This window comes from Hemicordylus capensis, chromosome 1 (assembly GCF_027244095.1).
Source record: "Hemicordylus capensis ecotype Gifberg chromosome 1, rHemCap1.1.pri, whole genome shotgun sequence".
NCBI lineage: Eukaryota > Metazoa > Chordata > Lepidosauria > Squamata > Cordylidae > Hemicordylus > Hemicordylus capensis.
This window is the reverse complement of record NC_069657.1, coordinates 194,564,720-194,585,079: the sequence shown is the minus strand read 5'-3', so window position 1 is coordinate 194,585,079 and position 20,360 is coordinate 194,564,720. Positions and strand designations below refer to the sequence as shown.

At 43.0% G+C, this 20,360-nt stretch overlaps 1 protein-coding gene across 9 annotated transcripts in view; it reads left to right on the top strand.

Moving 5' to 3' along the window:
- Positions 1–20,360, top strand: part of ABCB11 (ATP binding cassette subfamily B member 11) — a 159,875-nt gene that overhangs the window by 83,586 nt on the left and 55,929 nt on the right. For 6 of the 9 annotated variants that reach the window (XR_008310313.1, XR_008310311.1, XR_008310316.1 and 3 more), the window contains 11 exons: positions 330–380; positions 2,334–2,382; positions 2,753–2,994; positions 3,782–3,869; positions 7,819–7,952; positions 9,223–9,394; positions 13,646–13,770; positions 15,028–15,202; positions 16,075–16,188; positions 17,766–17,876; positions 18,007–18,132. Coding sequence is in view for 5 of the 9 variants with exons in the window: in XM_053264897.1 (XP_053120872.1) it covers positions 330–380; positions 2,334–2,382; positions 2,753–2,994; positions 3,782–3,869; positions 7,819–7,952; positions 9,223–9,394; positions 13,646–13,770; positions 15,028–15,202; positions 16,075–16,188; positions 17,766–17,876; positions 18,007–18,132 (1,387 nt within the window). In the remaining 4 variants the exon portion in view is untranslated. Of the gene's footprint in view, positions 1–329; positions 381–1,097; positions 1,594–2,242; positions 2,383–2,752; positions 2,995–3,781; positions 3,870–7,818; positions 7,953–9,222; positions 9,395–13,645; positions 13,771–15,027; positions 15,203–16,074; positions 16,189–17,765; positions 17,877–18,006; positions 18,133–20,360 lie in introns of those variants that run through there. The other 3 variants (XM_053264907.1, XM_053264922.1, XM_053264938.1) reach the window with 3 other exon arrangements.

Below are 20,360 nucleotides of genomic sequence, written 5' to 3'. Positions count from 1 at the left end.
GTACGAGGGCTCATTCTGAACAGAACTGTTTAGAACCTTGTTGAAATCATAAATTTAAAGCCTTCACACACACACACACACACACACACACACACACACACACACACACACACACAGAGTCTCACACACACAACCCATTTTATGTATTTAAAGATACCCCCATGTAAATAATTTATGTTTTAAGATGTCATACCGCTATTGAAATCTGGGACATGACAAAATGATGTCTAGATGATGCATACTTTTTGTGGATAAATTCAATATGATTGGCCATATACAGAACCAGATGCAATCAGAGTGCTCACGGAACAATGTCTTACCTTTTACAGGTTTTTCTATACAAAAAAGGAGATGTCCAAGAATGATGTGAAGGGGGGCAAGTAAGTTAAACTGGTTTCTCCTGCCTAGCATAATTGCAGACAGCATCCACTAATTCAGTTAAACGTTGCCTACTGCCGGGGGGGGGGGGGTATCTGCTACAGCTAAAACATTCATGTAGATAGAAAAAGAAGTTTGAACAGGTCACTCCAAAAATCAAACAACCCACACACATATCCATCACATATCCATTTCAGGCTCAATTCAAAGTCCTGGCTGTCCTCTTTGAAGCCCTGAATGGCTCACAGCAGCCAGGATGCTTAAAGGACCATCTGCTCACATATGGGTTGGCCTGTCATACACATCAGCAGGGGAGGTTCTCTTTCGCATCCCACCATCTGAGGTACAGTTGGTGGGAATGTATAAGCCAGGGGAGTAGCTATAACTGAGTGGATGGGTTCAAAGAACTGAGGGCCCCCAAATTCCACCCCTCCCTATTTTCTTCATTATATCTCTCACTCTGAGGGGCCACCAGGGAGGGGGCAAACACGGCCCCTGCTCCCCTAGCTTGCTCGCTGCACCTAGCCTGTGGAACCTGAGAGATCCATCTAGCTCCCTTGCAATAATGTTTTGCCCTCCGTTAAAGTCCTTTTTATCTGACAGGCCTTTGACCTGACTGATCCCTGATGTTACTATATCTGGCTCTGCTCATGTTTCTTACTTTGTTATGCTTTTTAATTTATTCATAAATGATCCAGAAGTTGGGGTAAGCAGCAAGGTGACCAAATTTGCAGATGACTCCAATCTATTTAAGGTAGTGAAATCCAAAAGTGATTGTGATTTGCTCCAAAAGGATCTCGCCAAACTGGGAGGGTGGGCAACAAAATGGCAAATGTAGTTCAGTGTTAAGAAGTGTAAAGTAATGCATATTGTGGCAAAAAAACCCACCAACTTCACATATATGCTGATGTGGTCTGAGCTGCTACTGACCAGGAGAGGGATCTTGGGGTTATGGTGGACAGCTCGTTGAAAGTGTCAACTCAATGTGCGACAGCTGTGAAAAACGCCAATTCCATGCTTGGAATCATTAGGAAGGGGATTGAAAATAAAAATGCTAATATTATAATGCCTTTATACAAATCTATGTGGTGGTCACATTTGAAGTACTATGTGCAGTTCTAGTCATCATACCTCAGAAAGGACATTATAGAACTGGAGAAGGTGCAGAAGAGGGCAACCAAGATGATCAAGAGCCTAGAACATCTTCCTTATGAGGTATGGCTACAACACCTGAGGCTTTTTAGTTTAGAAAAAAGATGACTGAGGTGAGATATGATAGAGGTCTATAAAACCATGCATGGTGTGGAGAAAGATGATAGAGAGAAATTTTTCTCTCTTTCTCATATTAGAACCAGGAGTCATCCCATGAAACGGAAGGCCGGGAATTTCAGACTGCTAAAACAAAGTACTTTTTCACACAACGCCTATGGAATTCTCTGCCACAAGATGTAGTGACAGCCAACAGCCTGGGTGGCTTTAAGAAGGGTTTAGATAAATTCATGGAGGACAAGTCTATCAATGGCTATAGGCCACCTCCAGCCTAAGAGGTGAGATGCCTCTAAATAGCAGTTCCAGGAGAGCAACAGTTGGAGAGGATATGCCCTCAGCTCTTGCCTTTGGGCTTCCCTGAGGTATCTGGTGGGCCACTGTGTGAAGCAGGATGCTGGACTAGATAGGCCTTGGGTCTGATCCAGCAGGGCTGTTCTTAATTTTTATGTTAGCAAAAAGAAAACAATATTTCTCAGGATCCTGGAAATATATTTGATTATAGTCTGGATAGAGCTGGTTAACCTGTGAGGAACAGGGATTGATAGTGGTTGGATGATGCTGTCTTTTGTTTCTGCCAATCTTTGGTTCTATGAAGAAACCTGACCATCAGGGACAACCAGGAAAATGATCCTTGCATACCTGAGACAGAAAACCTTATAATTCCATACACTTTGCTTTCTTTGAAGGACATCAAAGAAGAAAAAGGATGAAATTCGAGTTGGCTTCTTTCAGCTGGTAATAATAATCTGTTGTTCTTCAATATTTCTTATGTATATGGATATTTAGATCACTGCATTGAAGCATTCTGGCAAGGTCACTATGTGGCTGCTATTAATATAAACCTTCAGAGTTTTTAAAACTTTAGTCATTTTCCCAACTGTTAACTTTTAATTCATTTTATTATAATTATCTATTGTGGTAAATTCATTCAGTAGGTCAGATTTTGCTGCCTGGATGTAGATGTAACTTGTGTCGTAAGAAAGGTATGGTTTCTCCAGAATGACGTGGTGGAGCCTACCGTAAAATTTATGTTAAAAATCATGACCATTAATACACACATACATAGAGAGACTTGTGAGCAATGTCAACTTGTTGTTCTTTATAGTTTAGATTTGCTTCTCCATCTGAGACAATGATGATGGTTTTGGGTGGCATCTGTGCCCTTTTTCATGGAGCAGCCCAACCAGCCATGTTGCTTGTCTTTGGGGCAATGACAGACACATTTATTCAATATGACATTGAAAAACAGGAGCTTAGAGACCCGAACAAAACATGTGTGAATAACACTATCATGTGGATCAATGGTTCCAATCAGCAAAATGAAAATAATGCATCTATAAGTTGTGGGTAAGTGAATAAAACATTTTAGTTGTTTTCTGTTTTTGAATGGCATTGGCTGTGTGGGATCTAACCTGACTGATCTTGCAAGTAAGGTTCTGCCTTCAGTTACTCATGATTGTCCCACTGAAATCATTGGGCTTAAGCATGTGTAACAGGACATTGGATCTGCAGCCTTTATCATTACTATGCATTGAATTATGATGGCACCTGAACATGTTCTGGCCCAGTTGGGCTATTTGCCTCTCCAGAGTTGGAAGAGTTGGTAGTTATTTACTGATTATTGCCCATTTTAATATATGAACGATCTATGATTGAAGATGGGTATCAAAAATTCCTTTCTTGGACCAGCTGACAGCTCTTTCCAGAATATGTCAAAATAAAAATTCTGCAGTCACCTCTTTCAGATTTCTTTCTTGGCCTTTAAGAGCAGATTTTGGTGGTGCAAAGCATAAACCTTTAAGAGAAGGAGGGTTGCAGGAAGAACGGGGGTTGGCAAACAATTTCCCCTGCCCTCTTTGGGCAAATGAGACTTCCTCAATTTGCAGAAGTTTTTGGAATCCAACCCACTGAATTTGCTTTCTCTGCTTTGTCCATGATGAATTGCACAAAAGTCAGTGCAGTCACTGAATTATATTAGTATTCGTGTTCATATATTAAACCATTTGTCTAAATTCATGTAGGGAATCCCATTAGCACATAGCTCAAACAAGCTTTCAAGTAGATTGGCTCTTGGGAATTTGTTACAGTACTATAATTCTCTCTCTCACACTCACTCTCTCTCTCTCTGTAATAGGTTGCTGGATATTGAAAAGCAGATGACCCTTTTTGCAAGTTACTATGCAGGAATTGGCTGTGCTGTTCTTGTGCTTGGATACCTTCAAGTCAGTATTTGTTCCTCCAAGTTACTCTTCCAGAACAGAAAAGAAATTAAAAGATTCCTGTATATTAATTATATGGTCAAACAAGATCCTATAATAAATCTGGAGATCAGGACTTAAATTACACTTTCTGCACCACACGGACATTCCCACCAGGGGTGTATCTAGGGTAGGGCAGGCAAGGCATGTGCCCCGGGCACCACTTGAAGGGGGGGCGCCATTTTGTAAAATTAAAAAAATTGTCAAAAATGGCTGCCGAAAACAAAATGGCCACAGTGCATATTCAAATGGCCTCTGTGAGGTCCTAGGTTATGCCAGGCCTTGCAGAGGCCATTTGAGCATGCGCGGTGGCCATTTTGTTTTCAGTAGCCTTTTTTAAAAAAAAAAGATTATTTTTTAAAATGGCCACTGCACATGCTCAAATGGTACCTGCGAGGCCCTAGAGGCCAGCTGGGTCAGGGGGAACCTCTGCAAAAAACCCCCAAACCCTAGCCTTTAGGAAGCCCCCCAAAGAGGCTACAGGTAAAAAATGATAATAATAATATAAGACACTGTACACATATTCAGATTGGCACTATGTACAGAGAATCAGGGTTTGTGAATACTGAGCTGACGCTTATGAGCTAGGATTGTATTCATTTGCTCTTAATTTGCTTCTTGTGATAAGTGAGTTAAATGTGATGTCTTAATAATATGGCTATTAATGCTGCGTTTGTCTTTAAATCAGTGTGAAATCCTTAATATTAAGGCCCACTGGAATTTTCTTGCTCTCTTTCTCTCATTTTAACTGTCTTTCTGAAAGACTAGAATATATTCTAAGCAGTGACACAGTTTACTCTGCATATCCTTTAATTATTTTCAGAGTATCTGGGAAAAGTCAAATTTTAAAACTTATGAAATAGTGATGCTACAATCCATAGTAGGGAATTAGACCTGCAAAGTGGCACGGCTTCTGTTTAGTTTTCCAAGTACACCTCCACATAGTATTTGGATATTTCATGAGCCCCAGTGTACTGAAATTAGGGGTGTGCACGGAACCGCACAGTTGCGGTCCGGCACTGTGGAGGGGGTCCCTTTAAGGGCGGGGAGGGTTTACTTTGCGGCGCGCGAGCTTCACGTTTACCCGACGCGACGGGTAGACTGGGCCTCCGATCGCCGGAGGCCCGGTCTACCCGGCCTCGTCCCGGTGGGTAGACCGGGCCTCTGGCGGTCGGAGGCCCGGTCTACCCGTCGCGTCGGGTAAACGTGAAGCTCGCGCACCGTGCCACGTGCGCAGAAGGCTTGTTGCAATGAGGAGGCAATGAGGAGGCAGAAGGGGCGGTGGGGAGGTATCCTGCCGCCCCAATTTCTACAGAAAATACGGGCGCTGGAGGGGGCAAAGCGGCGGGAGGGGTAAGTAAACCCTCCCCGCCCTTAAAGGGACCCCCTCCACCCGGACCGGCCAGGTCCAAACCGGTCCGGACGGTCCGGAGGCCTTTACAATGGCCTCCGGACCAGTCCGTACCCACCCCTAACTGAAATTTGTAGTTTTCTAGCATTTTTTGGTCTGGCTAAGTCCACTGCTAAATAGTTTTTGAAATATTAAAAGATTAATGAGCCTGACTTGTATTTTTCAGCTGATATTATGGTAAAGTTATCTGAAAGATGGGTGTCAGATGCTTGGACAGGGGGGCGTAATTTCAGTGTTTGCCCTAGGCGTTATTTTCCCTAGATACGCCTCTGATTGCCACCATTTTTGGCTCATGAGACAGGATCCTATATTAATCAACAATTGATTTCTTTTGACAAAATTGCTAGATTGTATAAAATGTTGGGCACAACTCAGTCCACCACAGGTGTAGCACCTAAGAACAGACAATTTCTCTAAGCTCAACAGAGCTCTGTTTCCCCCAGTCTTCTGTCTACATGTATGGGCAGAACCTCCCAACATGCAGGCATATCTCCCATCTCTCCATCTAGCCCTACACCTTGCCTTTATACAAGTTTATTCGGCTGTGGAACATGACTAATTTGAATCAAGTGGAAGAAGACAAGGGGGATGGAGATATGGAAGACATGCCTAGACCTCCTATTCATTCTCACTTCCTATGTGCATATATTGGTGGAAGCACTAACACGTTCATATGGATGGGAAAACTGGACACAGTTGAGCCTGTGAGAGTCCTCCATATGCAGCTGCTGCGCTCCTGGAGGATTGGGTCATGGTAATTGTTTTTATAGTTTGGTACTAGAAGATAAATGTTACACCATTGTCTCACAGTGGTGCTCCACAAGGGACTGCATTTGGAGAAGACTTTGTAGGCAGGCTTTGTAGGTATAAATTTGAGGTCCAATCACTAAGATCTACAGTTAAGTAATTTACTCACTCACTCAGTCATTACTGAATAACAGTTGTCCACTTTATAGTTATCAGATCTTAATTTACTCACTCTCCAAAGTGAGGCTTCTCCAAACTTTTAGGGAATCGCTGCTAATCAGAGTAAATAGCATTTACCCCTGCTAACTGGGCAAAGAGGCACCTTTCACCGTGGTGATTCTCTTTATTTAGCAGGGGGAGAGTAACTGGCCTTATCCACCCCCAGCACAGCACCTCCAGTGACTGTTGCTGGTGTCTATCTTGTGTGTTGTTGTTTTTTTGTTAGAATGTGAGCCCTTTGGGGACAGGGAGCCATCTTATTTATTTATTATTTCTCTGTGTAAACTGCCCTGAGCCATTTTTTGGAAGGGCCGTATAGAAATCGAATTAATAGTAATAATAATTATTATAATTATTATTAATTGGCTAGATAGACCAATGGCGTGATTCCATGTTAGTCTGTAATGCTGAGGTCTACAAGACCATTCTCAAAATGCTGTTTCCACTTTAAGAAGATTGCAACAAGTTACCTCATGGTTGGGAAAGTGATTGCATGACCCTGGCTTGGGAGAATCAGTTTCTGGTTGTGCAGAATGACTGTTTCCTTAAACACAGGGTCATTTTACTAGGGTGTCATGGATCAACTTCCCTAAGGGTTAGGTATAAAAGGATCAGAAACAGCCCCCAGACTTATCCTTTACTCATTGATATCTCAAAATTTTAGGGTACCAATGAGAACTAAAATATAATATAAAAATATTAAAGTAACTTAAAATGCAAAACCGACATGGAACAGATAATCATCCAAGGGAAAGGAACGCTGCCACTAATTTGACAGAATAAAAGTGACAGACACATTGGCTCTAGGTTTAGGGTGGCTCTCTGCAACATGTCTTCTGGTGGGCGCCTTCCTACTTGATTGAACTCACTTGCCACAGTGGTCGGAACTTAATTCTTTCATTCTCAGCAGGGCAGCAGCAGCAGCATTCTACTCAGTGTCTGATGCCTGCTTCCCGCCCAACCCACCCCACCCCCGCTCCAATGTTACGATGCTACATTACACATTGTGTGTGGCAAGGATGAGGATGTGGTAGGCAGCAGCTGCCATCTAGAATGCTCCTGGTATCTGAGAATTTTAAAAAACCCTGGCGTCTGCCACCATGGTGAGGGGGCACTCCCAGCTGATGGCTACTGACTGCTGGCTAGGCTCAATTGTATTATCTGACTGCTATCAACAGTGCATGAGCCAAATATATTTTGTTCTTAGTTCTAGCCCAGCAATGAAACCACCTTGAGATTGTTATAATGAAAGTCAGTATAGAAATTTAACAATGAATCAATCAATCAGTGGCACTAATCTCCATATTGTTCCTTCCATTGTAGTGCAACTGAGGGAAATGTCTGAATCAGTTTGTAAAGCATGTGCAGGGTTATTATAAAGGAAGGCATAAAATCAATGCCAGGTATATTGGGAATTGAAATATATTCTGCCTAGCTAGCTGTGCTGTCAGTTTCTTCTTCACAATGTTTTAGCAGCCGGTGGAATGAGTTCCCCTCACCTTTTAATTGTGATTCCCCATGCTATGTTCTTCCCAGATCTGCCTATGGGTAATGTCAGCTGCTCGACAGACACAGAAAATCAGAAAAGCCTATTTCAGGAAAATAATGAGGATGGATATAGGCTGGTTTGACTGTACGTCAGTAGGGGAACTCAATACACGGATTTCTGAGTGAGTAATCTGGGACATTTGTTCATGGCACTGCACGTGGGTACATTTATAAGACATTGGAGGGTATTGAGCAGAGCAGTCTGTGTATGCCTACAAAAAGGGCAAGAACAAAACTACCATCAGTTACTACCACCACAGGTAGACTTGGCGGATTCTAAGCGGGAGCAACCTGTCTATTTGTCCACAGCAGGCCTGACCATACAGCTGTTAACAAGGCCAACCTCGCCATTAAACAGGTTTAGTGACTGTAGACAGCAACAGATGTCGGAGAGAAGATAGTGCTGCTACTCTTGCCTGAGGCCTCCAGTTCCTTGCCACATACCACTCCGAAACCATCTGCTTTTATATATGTGCTCAGATGTCTAGAAGACGACCATATGTACATAAGTATGGTAGCAGAAGTTTCAAGGCTAACGGAAAGAATCAGCCACAAGCTGCTGCTGCTGCTGTTTATCTACTGCTTTTCCACAAATGTTTGCAAAGCAGTTTACATAGGGGGGAAACCCGGGAAAGATGGTTCCCTGTCCCCAGAAAGTTCACAATCTTAAAACATTACACAAGATAGACACTAGCAACAGCCACTGGAAGGATGATGTGCTGGGGTTGGATAAGGCCACTTGCTCTCCCCCTGCTAAACCTAAGAGAATCACCACTTTGAAAGTTGCCTCTTTATCCAGTTAGCAGACCTGGAGGAGAGGGTGAAAATGCACTGATAATGAGACAAGAATTTGCAAGATCCCCTCCCTCCACCCCCGTGCCACTTTGCAGGTTAGCAAAAATGAGGTTGCCCTGCCATCTGCCCAACTATGTTGTAATTTTCTACATGTTGGCACTAGTTGATTATCAAATCTTGTTGCTAAGCAGCCATACAATTGCTTTCTCCACCTCGACACCCTCACCAAATGGAATGTCTGAAACATGGCACAATCAATCCCCCAAAATATAAGACAAAGACCAAGAGCAATGCAAGCTCAGATTTGGTAGGAAGTCAAATCCTGGGGAGAGAAGGTATACTGTACTAACCAAGACACTTGTCCCCGAAACTGAAGGGCCTAGGACCATACCGAACCTAAGATAAAAGTCTTGCATACCTTATACCTAAATTACAAGGTGCCTGGCCATAGGAATGAACAAATAAATACCTAACCAAACGAACCGTTCTTATTAAGATTTCTCCAAAGTAGATGGGAGCAATGAGCATAATGGATATTTTAAAATTGTAATTATGGCATAATGTATCTGCTGCTTTATCTTTCCTTGTTCTCCACAGTGACGTGAACAAAATAAATGATGCTATTGCTGATCAAGTAGCCATCTTTATCCAGCGCTTCACCACCTTTATTGGTGGATTCCTGTTAGGATTTGCCAGTGGCTGGAAGTTGACATTGGTTATTATTGCAGTCAGTCCACTAATTGGAATTGGAGCTGGCATGATTGGCCTGGTGAGGAACAATGCCATTCGTATCTGATTACCTGAGGTAATATAGTAATGGAGAATGAAGGTCAGAGTTTGAAATTGGTGACCATGTCAGAAAAATACCACACAGCTCAATCAAATAATTTCCTATTCGGGTGGGGGGGGGAACCTATCCTGTATCTATTTTTCACTGTTTGAGAACAATACTTTACGTACCTGTAGTTCCTTCAGCAAACTAATGTGTGGAGAAATATATTCAAGAGGAAAGTCATTTGCAAAGAGGCTGCTTTGCCTTCTTTCTACTCTTGCCTTCATCTCCGGTGTAGTGTAGTAACTTAGGATGTGAGCAGAGGCGCTCTACCTTTGGAATTCTGGGCCGAAGTCCAGGGCCTCCACACCCTCTGGGCCTCACCCCCCAAATCCTCTTTAGTTTGTCCTGGGTAGTGTGGTGGCCACGGCACACCACTGGCCCAGGCTGCATTGCGTAGCCGAGCGTGACCTCTGCTTTAGAGACAGAGCGGGGAGCGGGGAAATAAATGTGTGGGATCAGAATATGTCATGTTCTGTGTTGAAATGTTTCTGCTAATGCATATTGGCACAAATATACCTGTTTTATATTCTTACATTCTTGTGAGTTCCATTGCTGTTTGTGCTCTCAAGAATCTACATGTTAAAAAATACCGCGTGTATCACAGTATGTGTGTGTATAGGGGAATGATGCTTAATTTGGGGGGGTGGGCTCCAAAGGCCTTTAGGTAGGCTCCAAAATTACCTAGGTACACCTCTGAATGTGAGTTAAGACCCTGTTTCATGCATGCAAGGTAGTACAGAGAATTTGCATGAGGAGTGGCATAACACTAGCAGACCCCTTCCCCCAGCCCACAAGTATTCATTAGGATGGATCTGTAGACCATCACATGTACCTCTACACATGGGGACCCTCTATACAGTATGTGTTGTAATGAATTCATATAGGTTGGGGCCAAAGTCCCAGGCATACCTTTGTGCCTACTTTGAATACCTGAAAAGGAATAAGAAATCTTTGGTTGAAATCTTACCTCAGCTATGGACTCACTAAGGTCTAACCTACACATTGCATATAGGGGGAAGGAGTCAGGATCAGGACTATGGAAGGGGCCCTTGGAAGGGGCTCTAAGGACCATGGAAGGGGTTTTCTCCCACCATGGTCTGTGACTGCTATTTTCTCCTGGAGAGAAACTCCTTTTGGTGTCATTTTTTAAAAAGATGAGACTAAAAGGTTAAGAAATAGAGGTGTGCAGAGCACAAATGATGACATTATTTAATTATATAAATAATAATGATAATAATAGTTGTTGTCATTATTATTATTGCAAGTTAAATACCACCCTTCCTAAAGTGGCTTAGGGTTTTGACATTAAAATCAAAAACGCACACTAAAACAATTAAAATCAGAAAACATTTAAACCAGATTAAAAATCATTAAAAATTAAAATTCAAACTAGATGTCATTAAAAGCCAGGCTAAAAAGATAGGTCTTTAAAGCTCTCCTGAAGGCCTCCAAGGAAGATAATCCTCTTATATCCATGGGGAGCGCGTTCCACAACCTAGGGGTGACAGCTGAGAAGGCCCGATCCCAGGTCACCACCTGATGAACTGGTGGCCCCTGAAGATGCACCCCTCCTGATGACCTTAATGAGGAGTGGGGATCTTGTAGAGAAAGGTGCTCTCTCAGGTAATGTGGACCTAAGCCATTCAGGGCTTTAAAGGTAATAACTAGCACTTTGTATTTCCCCCTGAAACATATTGGCAGCCAGTACAACTGTTTAAGAACAGGCATAACGTGGTCTCTCCAAGTCTCCAGGATACCCCAGAGACTAATCTGGCTGCCTCATTTTGAACTAACTGAAGCGTATGTACAGAGGCAGCCCTACATAGAACACATTGTGGTAGCCCAGCTTGGAGGTTGCCAGCTGGTGTGCCACTGTTTTCAGGACATTGTCCTCCAGGAACGGGCAAAGTTGTTAAATCAGTCGTGGCTCGTAAAAATCACGCCTGGGCATTTTCCGGACTACGAGATTTGCAACGGTTAATGCGTTGCAAACTGTGACGGAATAGTGCAACGTTTTCAAAACGAGAGTAAAGGGTTGTTTAATGCTTCGTTGTAAGCTGGTGGCCATTCATATTTTCTGTCCATTGAAATGTATTTTCCAGGCAGGATTGTCCACATTCTCATTTAAACGCATTTATCTGTGCCTCCTCCTGCTCCATTTGGGCCAATGGAGTCGTGAGCAAAAGGGAATCCTGTGGTGAGCCTGGAAGGGGGGAAGAGAGGAACTGGCACGCCCGGGTGGTGGTCGCTCTCTTCCATGGTGGTGGCGGCAGGCAGTAGCCCCTTAGCTCCCCTGCCGGGGCTCCTGGGGGCAGCCATAGCAGCAGCAGCAGCAGCCTCCATCACTCCTCCTCAGTTGGTGGTGCCCCAGGCAGAGCCTCACTAGGGCCGGGGAGCCTTGCAGCTGCAGTGGCACACCTCTCTCCTCTCTGCCGTCGCCCTCCGCTGCTTCCCTCCTGCCGGGCCTTCTCCTGAGGATTATTTATTTATTTATTTATAAATATTTATTTATTTCCAGAGAAATAAATAAATAAATAGGAGGGAAGAGGGGGAAGGGAGGTGAGCACTCCTCCAGTGAGGGCTGTGGGACTGCACAGAAGTAAATGAATCATCATTCAGTTCAATGGGCTTCCTTTTAAGTAAGTGACTGTTCTCTCTCCCTGCCCTTTTCCTTGTAGTATTTATTTATTTAACATATTTGTATACCGCCCAAAATGCAAGTCTCTGGGCGGTTTACAACAAAACAATAAAAACAACAAATAAAAATTTTAAAATTTTAGAACATTACAATTCAAAATTCAAAATGTTAAAACTATTAAAAATCATCAAACAATTTAAACAGTATCTAATTAAAAGCCTGGGTGAAAAAGTGTGTCTTGCCTGCCTTTTTAAAAGTTGTAAGAGATGGGGAGGCTCTTAAGCAAGTTGGATTACACAGAAGTAAATGATTTATTTCAATGGGCTTCCTCTTCAGTAAAAAGTGCACGAAAATGGGTTAGATTCTGCTCAGCTGCTCTTCCCCCCTACTTGACAAGCTCAAGTTATGTTGGAAGCAAGTGGAGAAGGAGGGAGATGTGTGGTTTGGGATCTGTGGGGAGGAAAGGAGGGGAAAGCCGAGATTTCTCCCTGCCTGTTTCTCTCCCCGCAGCGGAGCAAGCAAGCATGGGGGGGGGGCAGAAGACTGTCCATACTGCAAAATGCTACAACGTATAAAATGTGGGGAAAGGCTCCCTACAATGGAAAAATGCAGCTACTTTCCTGCAGCACATTTATAACATTATAGGGCAAAAATGTGTCATTAAAATCTGAATGAAGGCATGGGAAATGTGGACGGCACCTTGCCGACAACGCAGCAACACCGATTTGGAAACACAGGTGATCTGGAGGGGCACTTAGCGGATACACTGCGAGTACGTTGCAGCGTGTAATCTGGAAAACGCCCTGGCCCCAGCCTCAACCTGAGACACCAGGGTGAGATCCAGGTCTAAGAGCACTCCCAATCTCTGAATCTGTTCTTTCTGGGGGAGTGTAACCTCATCCAGAACAGGAAGTTCTATCTGGTCTTGCAGATTATTACCCCCAACAATGAGCACCTCTGTCTTGCTTGGATTCAACTTCAGTTTATTATCCCTCAGCCAGCCCTTATCTTAGAAATAAGTTCTAATTAGTATCAGTATGACCATTCTTCATATCAAAGGTTTCACAATATTCGGTTGGTTTTGCTGCACAGACTAACACTGCTACACCTCTGGAATTTCCCAGTATAGAAGGCAACTCTTTAACAGAAGTCCTTTGTGTGAAGCTCAACAATTTACACAGACTCTCTAACAGAAACTGGCTTCCCAAAGGAGCAACCTTGTGCTTATACTTTCTTTGATCTATACCACAATATTGTAAACAGCTGGTCTTAAAGCAAAATATGTAGATATTGGGATATGGTGATGCTGTCGAGATGCTCCTGAGTTGAACCGCATATCAACCTGAAACTGGATCAATGAGCAATCTAGTACATAAGGTGATGAATAGATAGTGAGCAAAAATTATAAATGTGCGATGTAGAATTTCCCTTTATAAACAAATAATTTGGTGGAAAAGTAAGGAGTTTTGTTCTACAAAGTGTAAAATCAAATAACAAACACCTTCCCTGTTCTTCCTGCTATAACAACACTTATGGTGGGTGCTTAGGCTGTGGCAAAGCTGACTGGTAAAGAATTAAAGGCTTATGCAAAAGCTGGCGCCGTGGCTGATGAAGTGCTCTCATCCATCAGAACAGTGGCCGCTTTCGGAGGGGAAAAAAAAGAAGTTGAAAGGTGAGTTCAGAATGATATCACAGTTGGCTCCGATACTTAACCTTACCCCTTATCCATGTTAACTGAGCAAAGAGGCTCCTTTTAAAAGGGTGCATCTCTTACAGTAAGCACAGAACAGCTATCCCTATTCAACCCCAGCACAGTGTCCCTCTTCTAGCTGTTGCTGATGTCAACCTTGTGTTTCTTTTTAGAGTGCGAGCCTCTATGGAACAGGGAGCCATTTTATTTAGGCTATGTAAACCATTTTGAGAAGGTTTTTTATTTGAAAATGGTGTATTATTCATAATAATGGATAGATACATAGATAGATATGGCATACATACATAAATATAGTGGCCCACATTCTCCGTAGCATTATGAGGGTGCAGCAAGAGCTCCACCTTCACTTGAAGCCAGGACACTAGCTGTGCTGAAGGCTTGCTGTGTATCCCAGCACAGGGGGAAGGGGAAGTCATTTTTGCTGCTCTCCCCTCCCCTCCCTATAAAAGCCCTTTGCATTGCCAGAAATGTGTTCTTGAGGACTGCACAACCTCGGAGATATATTTCTGGCAGCAAAATGGGCTTTTATGTGGGGTGGAGAGAAGCAAACCACTTTCCCCTCCTCTTCCCCACAGGCTGGGCTGAGTGGCAAGCATTCACATCAGCTAGTGTGCTAGTTCCCTGCCCTTGTAACACTGCAGAGAACGTGGGTCACTATGGGTGGGTTTTCACCACCCATATAATGCCAGGGAAATGGGAGATTTGTGAGCTGTGAATGCTTCTGATTTCCTTTCATAATTTATTTATTTATTTTATTTATTAACATATGTTTATACTGCTCAAAACCTACGTCTCTGACGTAAGTCATAAGAGCCTGGAAACTTTCAGGAATGTCAAGTTGGCACTGTGCTAGCCTGACATTTAACAGAGATTAGCAGCCCTAGATCAAACAGTAGATTACCAAGTTCCATTAAATCCTGGGTTGGCATGGCGCCAACACAACATGGGACAAAAATGTCTAGCTGCTGCTGATTAGAAATGGGGAGTATGTATGGCTTAGAAATCTCCCGTTTCCCAGTATCATTTCCCAATTCCCCAGTTTCATGAGAACTCTCCCTATGTCTATCTTCTTTTTTTAGTAGTTAAACAAGGCCAAAGCTAGAAGAGAGTGCTCCTGCAATAGACAAGTACTATTTTCTTGCAGCAGCATAGCCTCAAATAGTGGGTCAAGCTGCCTCTTTGTTATAGTCAACTTTCTTTCTCTTTCTCTTTCTGCAGATATGACAAGAACCTGGTGTTTGCCCAAAACTGGGGAATTAGAAAGGGAATCATAATGGGATTTTTCACTGGTTTTATCTGGTGTGTCATATTCCTGTGTTATGCACTAGCCTTTTGGTATGGTTCAAAACTTGTCCTTGAGGAACAGGAGTACTCTCCTGGCACTCTATTACAGGTAATGGCTTTTTAAATGCCTTTCCCATTTAACCTCCTTTCTGAGTGTTGGGGGTAATTACTTATATAGCAGAGTATTTCAGGAGCTAACTCACTCCTATTACAGCAGAAGTTAACAGGGTCTCCTGCCGCATTTCTCCCCCCGGCGCTCTGTTGTATCAAGGCCCCTCGGGGCGGCAGCGTACTTCCCTGCCACCCTGTTGCCGTCCTTGGCCGGAAGTATCGGGTGCGTGTGCACCCATCACGTGATACAATGGAGCGCCAGTGGGGGAAATGCAGTGGGAGGGCATCCTACCCCACCCTTAAGGGAGCACCCCCTACCCCACCATCCTACCCCACCCTTAAGGGAGCACCCCCGCCACCTCTGGAACAGTTCTGGGCACATCGCTAGTGGCAATCAAGGGGGAATTTGTGTGAATGGAAGTGCTCTTCACTTGCATAAGCGCTTCTTTGGATCCAAGTCACTATGATATATAAAAAGTAACAAGAAGAAATAGCCTTATTAACTTTTTTAAAAAAGTATTTTTCTTTAATATTTCCAAAGAAGACCTTTTTTTTAAACCTTGTTGAGAATCTTGCTCTTGCCCCCCCCCCCCCCCGCATTGAAATCTGAAAAGGCTCCCTGATTATGACAGGGATTTTTTTTTTTAAGTTACACAGTGCTTTCTATTGTATTCCTGTCTTCTGATACTGAAATCACATATTTGTACCTCTTTAATATGGTTTATGAGGACTAAGCATTTGTCTACCAGAAATATTATTTTATGGCTCCAGCACTTCTAATTATAGGTTAGGTTCTGTATCAGAGCAGTTCTTCAAAAACAAACCACAACAACCAGGAGACATGATGATATTTCTCTTTGTGCTTTTCAGGTTTTCTTTGGCGTTCTTGTCGGTGCATTAAATCTGGGCCAAGCTTCTCCTTGTCTGGAAGCTTTTGCCACTGGCCGAGGGGCTGCTACAAATATTTTTGAGACAATAGATGCTGTGAGTAACAAACAATTTCCATTGCTGCTAGTCTGCTTTGAGGGTGTGGGGTGGGACTTATTAAATATGCCTCAAGTAGCGTAGGCTTCTGCCAAGAGTGAAAATGAGAAATATTACTGTTGATTAAGGAAAAATTGATTGCAGATTACAGCAAACTAGCATCATGCCTCTGAATTTACAAAGAGTGCATCCATCCAAGTGACGTTCCTAAATGATTCCTGTATGAATATTCAAAGTATCACCAAGCCCTGATACTTATCTATTAGGATGTACTCTGTAAGCTGCCTGATTGCCAGAATCTCCACTGAAGTGAGTGAGGCTATTCACAATTAAGTGGTTTTAGGAACTATACTGCTATGGACACCCAGGCATATGATTATAAGAAATGAAGTGAGGCCAAAGGCTCAGAAAAGAACATTAATGTGTGCAGCATAACCAAAGCTTCAGTAAATCAAGTGTAATTCCAATGCAATTCCATCGGTGTCAATGAGCTATGTCCATAGAAGCCATCTGTGCTCTTCTGTTATTTACTTAGCCACAAGGTTTTTGGTTTTTTTAAAGAAGTTCAGATGGACATAACTGAGCTCCATGGGTGTAGTAGAAAACATGCATATCATTGTGTATTGTTTAAATAAATTGCCCACTGTGGGATCTCGGCCTACCAATAATGGCTTCTCTGGCTGCCCAGCTGTGCTGAATAGTTGTTTACTCTATGGTCTGGGCTTGTCAATAATGCTTCTCTAGCTGCCCAACTGCACTAAATAGCCATTCACTCTATGGTCTCTTGTCAGTAATGGCTTCTCTGGCTGCCCAGCTGTATGAAACAGCTGTGGTCTGGACCTTGCCAATAAATGACTGCTCTGGATGCCCAGCTGTGCCACTCTCTGCCTCAGCTCCCAGCCCTTCCACTCCATGTCAGCTCCAACTCTAGCACCACATTCTTCCAGTGGCTGTTGCTGGTGTCCACCTTCTGTTTCTTTTTAGATGGCGAGCCCTTTTTGAGACAGGGAGCCACCTTATTTATTATTTATTTCCCCCCTCTGTAATTGCTTTGAGATCTTTGTTGGAAAGCAGTAGATTAATAGCTGCAGTCACGCTGATAGCACCTCGCCAGATCCCCCCACCGTGTAGGAAGACATGTCAGGGCAAGTCTCAGAGCCTGTGGCTCTGATTTAGCAATCTAAAATGGCGTAGCTTACGTCAACTAAAGCAAAACTGAGTCTAGGGGTATTTTCCAGATAACATTAATAGCTGTAATCCTACGATGGGGGAATCTGGCTCTTGGTGCCACAAACAGCCGATGTCAATATATTGGCAATGCAGGCAAGAGTGCTGGCATAAAATGTTGTGGAGCAGGTGAACTGCAAACCAGATGGCCACATCAGGCTCATGCTTGCATGGGACTTCCTTATCTTATGTCCACTGTACAGAAGATCTCACAGCTATGCCAAGCCCAAGAACCACAGAGGATAAGACTGTAGTATTTAGATGATGATAAGGGTGTGGGTGGTATGTACATGCTGTTTAACATGTTTTCTTTTTAAAGCAAATAAATAACATGATCCGTTCTATCCCAGAAACCTGTCATTGACTGCATGTCTGAAGATGGCTACAAGCTAGATAAAGTGAAAGGTGAAATTGAATTCCATAATGTAACATTCTACTACCCATCGAGGCCCGAAGTCAAGGTAAGTCCTCCTCCTTCCTGCTGGAACACTGTTGCCTCTTCCAGATATCACTCCAAGCATCCACAGTAGTCTTTTCTAAATATGGTCAGGACTTCCTCTCCTCTCTTCTTTATTTTGTTTTTATTACCAGATTTTAGATAAACTCAGTATGAGTATCAAGTCAGGAGAAACAACAGCTTTTGTTGGGCCTAGTGGAGCAGGAAAGAGTACCACTGTGCAGCTCATCCAGCGGTTCTATGACCCTAATGAAGGCATGGTGAGGACTTTACTTCATCTCTTCTTTAAAAATTGTTGTTTTAATCTCAAGAATCCTGGAGCATGATCCATTTCTCCCCATAGGCATAGCTGTGCTCATGGGAGGGGTCTGGCACCAGCCTCTTCCCTCCCTCTCTTACCCCAACTTGCCCTTGGACATGTGCTCCAAGTAATGTGTAGCCCAGGATTGGGGGGAAGAAGAATAAAATGGTAGGAGTGTTTACACAGGAGGCATGCATGGGTCTTCCCCTGCAAATAAGGGCCAGCACTGGGGTGCTGCTCATGAGGCCAACTGGGGATAGGAAGGAGAAAGAAAGGGGGCTCCATTAAACCCTATACTGATCCCCCTCCTACTTGCACAGTTGTACCTGTAGGGAGATGGATAATGCCCCTAGCTTTTAAAATGTATTACAAGAAGGATTTTATTTGGGTTTTTTTTTGTTGTTTATTTATTGAATTTCTATACCACCTAATCTAGAAATCTCTAGGCAGTGTACAGATTAAAACATAATATAAAATATTTAAAATTCATAAAACCGGATAAAAATCACAATAGATAAAAACACATTAAAATTTTAAATTTCTATTTCAGTTAAAAGACTGGGGAAATAGGTACATCTTCAGGGTCCTCCTAAAAAACAAACACAGGGGGAGATGGTCTTACTTCAGCAGGGAGTGTGTTCCAAAGCCCTGGGGCAGCCACAGAGAAGGCCCGGTCCCGAGTTGCCACCAAACAAGTTGGCGGCAACTGTAACTGGACCTCTCCAGATGATCTTAATAGGCAACAGGATTCATGACAGAGAATGTGCTCTCTTAAGTACCCTGGACTTAGGCCATTAAGGGCTTTATAGGTAATAACCTGCACTTGTATTTCGTTTGGAAATATACCGGCAGCCAGCGCAGTTCTTTTAGAATCAGTGTTACATGGTCCCTTTGGGTAAACCCAGAGACCAATCTGGCTGCCACATTCTGTACCAATTTAGTTTCCGAACTATGTACAAAGGCAGCCCCACGTAGAGTGCATTACAGTAGTCAAGCCTAGAAGTTCCAGCATACGTACCAGTTTTAAGGTCATTTGTCTCCAGAAATGGATGTATCTGGCGTATCAGTCAAAGCTGATAAAAAGCACTCCTGTCCGCAGCCTCAACCTGAGAAACCAGGGAGAGTTTGGGATCCAGTACTCCCAGACTACGAACCTGATCTTATCAATAATAATATTATACTAAATTTTATAATAAATGATTTTTAGTATAATAATATTATACTAAATATATATAATATTAGTATGCTACTAATATAACACTATTATACTAGTATAATAACATTATACTATTAATAGTATAATGATATTATACTATCAGTATAATAACATTTAGTATAAATATTTATACTAAAATATTGTCAATAATAATATTATACTAAATTTTGATTGCAACCAGGGTATTCAAGGAAGCTTGCAACAAGGGTAAAAAGACAATATCTGAAACCAAAAGAAGAAATCTGACTGCAAACTATAGCCATTCCTAAACAACAGCAATGATATTCTTATTAAGATTAACATTCTGGGAAAGTTTGCCTGAATAAAACTGTCTTATAGGAATAGCAATATAGGAAGCTGCCATATACTGAGTCAGACCATTGGTCAATCTATCTCAGTATTGTCTTCATATACTGACAATGGCTTCTCCAAGGTTGTAGGCAGGAATCTCTCTCAACCCTATCTTGGAGAAGCCAGGGAGGGAACTCGAAATCTTCTGTTCTTCCCAGAGCAGCTCGATCCCCTGAGGGGAATATCTTACAGTGCTCACACTTCTAGTCTCCCATTCATATGCAACCAAGGTGGACCCTGCTTAGCTAAGGGGACAAGTCATTCTTGCTAACACAAGACCAGCTCTCCTCTCTTCATCATGCACCTAAAATCAAGCAGTGACGGGTCCAGGAGTACCTCTCTTGGGAGGACATTCCACAACCTGGCCACCATGGCTGAAAATACGCTATCCTGGGTAGCCACCTGCCATATTGGAAAGCTGAGAAACCCAAAGGAGTAGCTTTTTGCCAACACTGTCTGGTAACCCTATTTAGATGCCTGTGCATTGGTCATATCCAGTTCCGACTGTAATGCATTCTGCACGGGGCTGCCTGTGACAACAGTTCAAAAGCTTCAGCTGTCCTTAGGAGAGTCACTGAGTGTGTGTGTGTGTGTGTGTGTGTGTGCGTGTAGCTTGCCAC